Source organism: Trichomycterus rosablanca, chromosome 6 (assembly GCF_030014385.1).
Source record: "Trichomycterus rosablanca isolate fTriRos1 chromosome 6, fTriRos1.hap1, whole genome shotgun sequence".
Taxonomy (NCBI): Eukaryota; Metazoa; Chordata; class Actinopteri; order Siluriformes; family Trichomycteridae; genus Trichomycterus; species Trichomycterus rosablanca.
The window spans coordinates 48,932,187-48,942,865 of NC_085993.1; the positions used below are offsets into that span (position 1 = coordinate 48,932,187).

A 10,679-nucleotide genomic window follows, 5' to 3' on the forward strand; every position below is an offset into this window, starting at 1 on the left:
CAGATGATTCAAAATAAAAGTCAATAAATATTAATGAATCAACAAACTTGAGAGATACATTAATAAGTAGTAGAATTAGTTACTATTACTACTACTAGTACTACAACTATTACTATTACTACTACTACTACTACTACTACTACTAGTACTACTAGTACTACAACTATTACTACTATTACTATTACAACTATTACTACTACTAGTACTACAACTATTACTATTACTACTACTAGTACTACAACTATTACTATTACAACTATTACTACTACTAGTACTACAACTATTACTACTACTACTAGTACTACAACTATTACTATTACTACTATTACTACTACTAGTAGTAGTACTACAACTATTACTACTACTAGTACTACAACTATTACTATTACTACTATTACTACTAGTACTACAACTATTACTACTTGTACTACTACTACTACTACTACTACTACAACTATTACTACTACTACTACTACTACTAATAATAATAATATACAAAAATTTAACATAAGAAAAATTGAGGTGAGGGTGTTAAAAGTGGGGCTAGGATTTGAGAATTGAAGAGAAATCCAAATTCCTCCCACAGAGCGTGGAACTTTCTGTAAATTCTTTATTTTACTATAAAATGGCTTAAAATAAATAAAATAAATATATAAGACACTACTTGCTTCAGGACTGACCAAACAACAGCAACTACAATACTCAAACAAACAAATAAGTACGTGGATGTATCTAAAAATACAACATTAAACAATATGTAATGATTATTTAAGAGTTCATTTAAATTGTTGTTGATAAATAAACACATTAGAATATGTTTTATTATAAGAGGAACCCTACATAATCTATACATTTTACCGGGGGAAGATGTTGCCCACAGGGACAATTGACAATCGGCAGAATCTTAAAAAACACCACACCTGCTTTGTGAGTGCACTACATAGGGTGTGAGGAAACAGCGTATACGCCCTATGTAGCACACTTCCTTTCTATCGGGTAGCCATTTGCAACTCGGCCATCGGTTTAGCTTCTGCAGGACTAAATGAACGTGTTTCATTGACGAGTTTCATAGCTTGTTTGTAGGTAATGGCGAACAGAACAGTTAAAGATGCGAACAGTATACACGGGACTAACCCACAATACCTGGTGGAGAAAATTATACGAACCAGAATCTACGAGTGTAAATACTGGAAAGAAGAATGCTTCGGTCTTACAGGTGAGGAAATCCGCTAAGCTATGCTAACGATGCTAGGCATATTGTTAGCCATGTTAGCTACAGTTAGGGCTAGTTTATATGTGGTGTGTGTTGTGTTTATGTGTAAAGGCTGCATGGGATAAGTGCAGTTTTAGATACAATTGCTATAAATACAGGTAAAAACTGCACAATTCCTCCTTATTGGTTTAATGAAACATGGAGCGATCATACTGAAGCTAAAGGATCTTCCAAGGTTCTGTTTATATGGGAAAAGTCATAGAAGCATCACAAATACCATAAAACTTAATCATCCACAATCTTAAAGTGTATAAAATCACAGGCTACTGATGCAGAATGATCCAAAAGCAGCAGAAACAACAGTCAGAGAGTTATAAAGGACTTTGAACCACCAAAGCTTCTCTCACAAGATCAGGAAATTAAATACAGTATGCCAAAACATAAATCAAAATTAAACCACAATGCATTACTGTGCAGGTCTTTATTCTGTACCTCTGGGTAGCCTGTTGTGTACAGCTTTGGGTTGTAAATCTAGGGGTTTTCCCCCCCCACTATTGGACCCCTGAGCAAGGCCATTAAACCTGCCTGCGCCAGGGGCCCAGCTTCCAAACAAGCTGTGATATGTCCACCGATCAGCCTTAACATTAAAACCACCTCCTTGTTTCTACACTCACTGTCCATTTTATCAGCTCCACTTACCATATAGAAGCACTTTGTAGTTCTACAATTACTGTACATGCTTTGTTAGCCCCCTTTCATGCTGTTCTTCAATGGTCAGGACCACCACAGGACCACCACAGAGCAGGTATTATTTGGGTGGTGGATGATTCTCAGCACTGCAGTGACACTGACATGTTGCTGGTGTGTTAGTGTGTGTTGTGCTGGTATGAGTGGATCAGACACAGCAGCGCTGCTGGAGTTTTCAAATACCGTGTCCACTCGCTGTCCACTCTGTTAGACACTCCTACCTAGTCGGTCCACCTTGTAGATGTAAAGTAAGAGACGATCGCTCATCTATTGCTGCTGTTTGAGTCATTCATCTTCTAGACCTTCATCAGCGGTCACAGGACGCTGCCCACGGGGCGCAGTGGGCTGGATATTGTTGGTTGGTGGACTATTCTCAGTCCAGCAGTGACAGTGTCCAGCATTACTGTGTCTGATCCACTCATACCAGCACAACACACACTAACACACCACCACCATGTCAGTGTCCCTGCAGTGCTGAGAATGATCCACCACCTAAAAAATACCCTCTCTGTGGGGGTCCTGGGAGAGTCCTGACCATTGAAGAACAGCATGAAAGGGGGGTACCAATAAGCATGTAGAGAAACAGATGGACTACAGTCAGTAATTGTAGAACTACAAAGAGCTTCTATATGGTAAGTGGAGCTGATAAAATGGACAGTGAGTGTAGAAACAAGGAGGTGGTTTTAATGTTATGGCTGATCAGTGTATATATAACAAATAAAGATATTCTCTAACAGCTAACATAAGTGTGCATAATTGTACTGTGGTATTATTATTCTGTGTTATTAATTACCATGATATGTACAGCAGTAAGTGACTTACAATTGTGAATGAATACAATGCAAGCAATTGAGGGTTAAAGGTCTTCCTCAGGTCTTCCACAAAGCTCTACCAAACAGGCTACCCAGTGGTACAGCAAAGACATCCACAGTGATGCATTGTGGTTTAATTTTGATTTGTTTTTGTATACTGTATTTAATTTCCTGATCCTGTGAAATTACATCTGGTGGTCATGCAGTTTTAAAATCCTTCATAACTCCCTGACCGTTGTTTCTGCTGCTTTTGGATCATTATGTATCACAAGTCTGTCATTTTATACACTTTAAGATATAAGCTTCCTTCTGATCAGTAGTCCAATACCGAGTTGATCAGAACAGAATAGTTATTTAAAAGAAGTGAATCGAGCCGTCTTAGATTATTATTATTAATAATGTACAATTATTTATGGTGTGTTACTCTAAGTCATTTCTGTAACCTCTCTCTCTCTCTCTCTCCTCTCTCTCTCTCTCTCTCTCTCCTCTCTCTCTCTCTCTCTCTCTCTCTCGAATGCTTACTGCATTTTCCGCCTGAAGCCGAGCTTGTGGTGGACAAAGCCATGGAGCTCAAGTACATCGGAGGAGTGTATGGAGGCAACATCAAGCCCACACCTTTCTTATGTCTGACCCTGAAGATGCTCCAGATTCAGCCTGAAAAAGACATCATTGTAGAGTTCATCAAGAATGAAGATTTTAAGTATGTTGTGGTTATCATGCTTTGTATGACCTGTCATTGATTCTGGACAGAAATCTGTGACGATGGCAAGACTTTTGATATTAAAAGCGATCCAATCAGCGGGTTAACATACACTTTAATAACTCCAAAATAATTAATAATGAATTTATAAGAAAAGCCTTTTAGGTGTGTCTAGATGAAACACTAGTTTGTTTTATCATCTTTAAATAGTGCTCCAAATTAATGTTTGGCAGATTTTGTGCGGTTATTGCTGCATATGTATCTTTTAATCTGATTTTCTGTTTCGAATCTCAGGCTGGGCTCTCAGATACAGAATACACATGGGGTTATGTGAACCTAGCCCTTGTTGAGACGCATATCAGTGCGCACTTAGTGCCGGTCCCAAGCCCAGATAAATAGGAGGGTTTTGTCAGGAATGTAAACTGTGCCAAATCAAATATGAGGACGAATGATCCACTGTAGTGACCCCTAACGGGAGCGTCTGACGGGAATCTTTCATTTTCATCATAAAGTAAAAAAAAGTCAGTCAGGAGCTTATGCACATTAAAAGGAGATTTATATAAAATGAAGTTTAAGCTGTAGCAGAATTGATAGTAAAACAGTGTTTAACAAAGACGTCTAAGTTGTTTATGAAAAGTACTTCACTATTTCTTTTGTACATGTTGTGCTCTTTCTATCCAGGTATGTGCGCCTGCTTGGAGCCACGTACATGCGCCTGACGGGCACTTCGGTGGATTGCTATAAGTATTTGGAACCGCTGTATAACGACTACAGAAAAATCAAAAGTCAGAATCGCAATGGAGGTAACATTTGGAGCATGTAATTAGTAAAACTTTAAAGCTTTAATATTTAAATATACGTATATATCTTGCTAACTAAAAAAAAACCCCAGCATATTAGAAAAGTTGAACTCGTCTCTGTCTTCTTCAGAGTTTGAAGTGGTCCATGTGGATGAATTCATAGACGAGCTGCTTCATGCGGAGCGTGTGTGTGACGTTATTCTCCCGAGGCTTCAGGTTTGTCGGATTGCAGTTTTATGTGCATACATACTGTACCTGAAATTAATGTGATGTTATGCGATAACGGATTAGGCACATAAACCTAATTTTTTGTAAAACGAGTGATCTTCAAAAAGTTTCTGCACTTTTATATTTTGGTTATAAACCGTGAGGGTGGGAGGAAGAGTAATTGGTCTGAGAGACGCTTATAGTCTGGATTTAGCTCCATCTGATTTCCACCTTTTTGGACGCTCGAAGAAGCTTTGCTTTGGGGGGGCAGCGGTAAAGACACACGCTGGAACCAGAGCTGGGATCTCGAATACATCGTATCGTATCTCAGCTCTGCCCGCCAGCTGAGGCTGAGCGCTCACATGAACAACGATTGGCCTGTTGTTCAGATATGGGCGGGACTAAGCCGGATGGGGTCTCTCTCTCATGACTGGTGCAATTACGACCTCTGCTGGCTGATTGGTGGCGCCTGCACAGAGATGAGAAAAGAGTGCTGTAGGGGTGTGTCTCTCTGTACACAACGCTGAGCTGCACTGCACTCGTCAAAGTGTAGGTGATAAGATGCATACGGCTGCTGCCCACGTGTCAGAGGGGGGCGTGGGTTAGCTTCGTTCTCCTCAATCAGAGCGGGGATCGGCATTGGTGGAGAGGAAGCATGATGCAATGGGGCAATTGGATGTGATAAAAGGGAGGAAAAAGGGGAGAAAATGCATAAAAAATTTTTTAAAAAGTGTGGAAACGTTTTGAAGGACGTATTTTCATAATTTTTTTTTAAAAGAAAGTTGAGAAGCAATAAAACAATTGAGTAAATGAATAAACAATTGAATTACACTGTGTGGGCGTGACTGTCAGTCAGTCAGTAGCTGAAATAAGTCAATTATGATCAATTTAGATCAATTTTATTAATATTGCCTATCGTCACCCATTGTATGGATAAAATTATTTCATGATTTGCTTCTTATTTAAGCAGCCTGAGAAAAAATATAAAATGCTTCTCCCAGTTTAGCCCACATTCTGGTCTGGCAAAACCTTAGGAAAAACGATACAATAACAAATGTTTAAATATTAAAATGAGTTTAAATGAGATGTTCAGTGGAGTCTGAACGCTTGATCCTGTAATATTGAGTACTGGGTGTGACTTTGTAGAAGAGGCTAGTTCTAGAGGAGGCTGAGCTGCTGGATCCACGTATCAGCGCCCTCGAGGAAGACCTGGATGAGGTGGAGTCCAGTGAAGAAGAGGACGAAGAGGAGGAGAAGGTTACTATGTAGATTTAAAAAGTTTATAGCCTCAGCTTTGTGAGAAATGAAAGATTCATTATTAAAAACTCTCCCTCTTTTAACCATAGCTGGAGCGGCCACCAGCTCCGGAACCACACAGACGTTACAGAGATTTGGATCGGCCTCGCAGGTCTCCCTCTCCTCGCTACAGACGGTCACCCAGACGGTCAGGATTTCTCACTTACTTCAGTTTTGCTGTATTTAGAACAGAAATGTCTCATTGATGGCTCATGAAAAGCTGTTTAGCTAAAACGAACTTGTAAAAGGTACTGAACTTTACATGGATTATATTTATTTATTGCTATTTATAACCCCACAACATGTGAAAGATGCCAAACAAAGCTCACAATAAAGCATACAGTATAATGATCAAATGTCCCAAATACACCAAAGAGAGACAGCAGCTACACATACCTAAAACTGTTAAAGAAACCCTCAAACAAGAAGCAATCCTAAACCTCCTGACAGGAACAAAAAAGAAACAAGGAAAAAATGACTTAAACACAACACAGATCAGGCTATAAATAACACAAGTATGTGTATCAAGTGATGTTATTTCTATAGCGCTATTTAGAATGGGGGAGGCACGGTGGCTAAGTGGTCCTGGGTTCGATACCCAGGCGGGGTGGTCCGGGTCCTTTCTGTGTGGAGTTTGCATGTTCTTCCCGTGTCTGCGTGGGTTTCCTCCGGGAGCTCTGGTTTCCTCCCATAGTCCATAAATATGCAGTCATGTTAATTGGAGACACTGAATTGCCCTATAGGTGAGTGTGTGTGTGTGTGTGTGTGTCTGCCCTGCGATGGACTGGCGCCCCATCCAGGGTATTACTATGTGCCTTGCACCCATTGAAAAGCTGGGATAGACTCCAGCACCCCCTGCTACAGTGAGTGAGTGAGTGAGTGAGTGAGTCAAGTCAAGTCAACTTTATTTATATAGCGCTTTTTACAATAGACATTGTCTCAAAGCAACTTTACAAAATCCAGGACCAACAGATACAAAAACCCCTGTTGAGCAAGCCGAGGGCGACTGTGGCAAGGAAAAACTCCCTGAAAATTACAGGAAGAAACCTTGAGAGGAACCAGACTCAGCAGGGCCCATCCTTCTTGGGTGGCCTGGAGGATACTTTGAGTGAGTGAGTGAGTGAGTGAGTGAGTGAGTGAGTGAGTGAGTGAGTGAGTGAGTGAGTGAGTGAGTGAGTGAGTGAGTGAGTGAGTGAGTGAGTGAGTGAGTGAGTGAGTGAGTGAGTGAGTGAGTGAGTGAGTGAGTGAGTGAGTGAGTGAGTATGTATTTATTTAGAATGGACTTTATTACTTTATAGATTCCAGAACCAAAACCCCCCTAATGATCAAGCTAAGGGCAACAGTGGCAAGGAAAAACTTCCTAAATATTACAAGGAAGAAACTTTAAGGATCATTTTGATGAATTTGAGTTAGATATGTAAGAACACAATTATTTTTAACGAAAGTTATAACCAGTGAAAAGCATAAAGAATTGAAATAGAGTTCATCATTATTTGATTAAACTCTTGATGTGAACTCTTCTTGTTTTCCCTTACTGACATGAATGAATAAGTTTCATTAAAAGTTAAAAGTTCAAACCCTGTGAACGATTGTGTGAATAATTAAACGTTTTTCAGTTGAGCACCCGATAAACTAACCACCAGTTCAATTCCTTTTCTTTTACCTTTACACAGGCGAAGCAGATCACCGAAGAGACGGAGGTAAAAATCTGCACCAACAGCAAAAGATTTTCTTCATTTTTAGTTAACTTTTCTAAATGGTGTTAAGCTGGCTCTTTCTGCTCCTGTAGTCCGTCTCCCAGACGTGAGCGAGACCGTGAGCGCGAGCGCGACCGTGAGCGTAATCGCCAACGTAGTAAGAGTCCCCGCAGACACCGCAGCAGATCCAGAGAGAGAAGGCATCGATCCAAATCCCCAGGTATATTACACTCTCCGGTCTTTATGTCAACACAGCAGGTCTCACTACTGTCTTGTAAACTTTCCTTTTCACTGTGGCAGATACCCTTTTGCCACTTTACACCCCCCATTCACCCTGCCTGCTTTCTCTTCTTATCTAGAGCCAAAGAGAAGACAGGATGTTCTGGACAAACACTATCCATATGTCTTTTTGCCAGGGAGAACTGACTTGATGGCAATCATAATAATAGTAATAATAATAATAATATCTGTATTGTTTTATTTCAGGTCACCACAGAAGCCACAGGCATCGAAGCCACTCCAAATCACCAGAAAGGTAAAAAAGAAAAACATTACCACAAAATTTACGACGCTTTTATCCAAAGTGACTTACATTACAGTTACAGTATACAGTGTGAGCAATTATTAGGTTAGGTTAAGGGCCTTGTTCAAGGGCCCAACAGCAGCAACCTGGCATTGGTGGTGCTTGAACCAGCGACCTTCTGTTTACTAGTCCAGTACCTTAACCACTAGGCTACTGCTTGCCCCAACATGACTTGGTACTTGGCATACAACCAGATTGGATCACTTTTTCAGTATAAACATCTTAAAACCACATAGATTCTAACTTCTGGATTCAAGTTACATTGGTTTGTGGTTTGAACTCCATTATGAATTAGACTTCTAGACCTCAGAATGAATTTCATGTGGCTTTAACATCATTCGGTACACAGCAACTCTGGGAGTCTGAGGTTTGCTTTATTAAAGACAACCGCACAGATTAAAACTAGCAAGTTAAGATAGGATAGTTCACCTACCTAGAGCACTGACTGAGACGTGGTGATTCAGTCAGAACTAAGAATAATGCAATTTTTAAAGAAATGTCCAACATACAGCACGAAAGTGGGTTAGTCTGCACCAGATATGTTCATAACCCAAACATGCTTTAATTTTTTTGCATTGCTGTGTATTGTTTGGTTCTTTTGTGTTATTTTATGAGAGAAAAATGTTAATTTACACTAGACGTATTAATACATAATCAATTACTACTTAGAAAATGTAGATATGCTTAGGGCATTTTTGCCTGTAGTCATATTCCAAGAATCAGAAGAAAAAGATCTAAGTCTAATTTATCAGTTGTTATTGCATACACGGAGCCTCGGTGTGAGACTCTGTCGATGTGATCCTTCTCTGCAGAAAAGATTAAAACTTTTATACTCACAATCCAGTTTTTGAGGTATTTTATTAAGGGTTTTTTCTACGACAACTTCTTAGCAGACTTGGCAAATTCCATCCTTAAAAGTTCCATCATAACCAGTGACTACAATATTTGATTTTATGCTCGTTATCTTTGTTGTGTGTGTTTTTTAAATTTATTCAAGCTTCTCGTAATGAATTGTTTTAAATGAATGTATTTTTTTTGTTATTCTTTTCATTGCAGTCGGTCAAAGAAGAGTCACAAAAGGGAGTCAAAGAGGAAATGATTTTTTTAAATGTTTTTTTGTTCCTTGCTTTTATTAGTAATGTAAAAACTGTACATCATGATGATAAATTTCACACACCAGGTTAAGTCCACGAATGTTTTGATGCTGTCTGACGTTTTATACTTTTTATTTTAAGTGAAAATATTTCCTAACATTCAGTTTTTGTAAAAGTATATTTCAGCAGCTTAAGATCAGCTTGTTTTCCCACCTGTCAGTTATGAAACGACTTAAATAAAATGTTGTTGAAATGTTGTCATTCCTAAATTTTTTATATATATTTTTTTTTAAATAATTTTGTCTCTTTACACCAAATGTCCAGAGTAGAACCATCACTAGTAAAACTCTAGACCCTCAAAGGGGGACCAAGATATTAAAAAGTGTGTGTGTTAAGGCACATTTTAATAAGTGATCATTTATAATTTTATTTTATCTACTTATAATTTGACAGTCAACTTTAAAACAATTACAAATCTAAGCAAATAAATCCTTCAGTCTTGCCCATTCAATTTGTGTTAGAATGTGAAGGGTTAGATTAAAGACGCTCACCCTCTGCTGGTGATGAAAAGAATGTCAGGCCACCTTTTTTATTTTCAGAGGGGGTTGATGGTAGTTCTTCTATTAGAGTCCAATTTTAAATGACAAAATTTTAAATTAAAATTGAGGCTTCAGAGGGCCGAGGTTTAGGAGTCGCTACAGCAAATGTTATTCACGTGAAAACATTACAAAAATGTCCATACGTCAATTAAAAAAAAAACATATGGATATCTCTAATAAATATTGAGTACAAGTGTCACATTTCTAACATTTCTGAGGGTTTGGGCACTTGGGTGGCACAGAGAAAAATTTCAACATGATAGTGGCTTTAGGGCGCGTCTTTGAATGTCTCTAAGTGACCCAGCCGAAGCCCAAACCTAAATTCCATCAAACATCTGTGGAGAGACCTGAAGATGACAGTTTACAGACACTCACCATTTGATTTAACAGAGCTTGAGTGGATCTACTATGATGACTGGAATAAACAGCCCAAATCCAATTGCAAATATTTTAGAGACGTATCAGCTGTATACTTTTGTTTTGTCATTGTGGCAATTAAATCACAAATATTCAGGCTTTTTAAAAATCTAATAAAGAAATTACTTGGCTGACACACTGGAATATGCACTTACATTTACACAATAACACACTGAAATTAAAGGTTGTGCAGGGGGTCAAGTTTTGGTGGGGTCACTTGCTTAAAAAGTTAAGAACCCATATGGTACTTTCTCATACCTAAGGGCTATTTAAAGCAGCCAAACCACCTTCTGCATGTTTTGGGGAGTTGGGACAAACTAGAAGTACCCAAGGAAAACCCACTTGGACATGGTGGGGCATCTCAAGCTTCTCACAATGACTGAAAGTGATGATGGAACCCAGGCCCTCAAAACCCATGCAGCCAACACTAACACTGTCCATAATGCCTCTCAGTTTAAAAAATGAGTTTTAAACTCTTAGTGATTTCATTAGAAAATCAAGATAATCAAGAATG

General features: G+C 38.9%; 1 protein-coding gene across 1 annotated transcript; it reads left to right on the forward strand.

The window, feature by feature from the left end:
- The first annotated feature begins 1,027 nt into the window (after positions 1-1,027).
- Positions 1,028-9,406, forward strand: prpf38a (pre-mRNA processing factor 38A). The gene is made up of 10 exons (XM_062997090.1): positions 1,028-1,216; positions 3,313-3,472; positions 4,154-4,275; positions 4,403-4,488; positions 5,626-5,736; positions 5,826-5,923; positions 7,449-7,475; positions 7,565-7,692; positions 7,959-8,007; positions 9,112-9,406. The coding sequence occupies exons 1-10, from the start codon at positions 1,087-1,089 to the stop codon at positions 9,152-9,154; spliced, it is 954 nt and encodes a 317-aa protein (XP_062853160.1). The 5' UTR covers positions 1,028-1,086; the 3' UTR covers positions 9,155-9,406.
- The last annotated feature ends 1,273 nt before the right edge of the window (positions 9,407-10,679 follow it).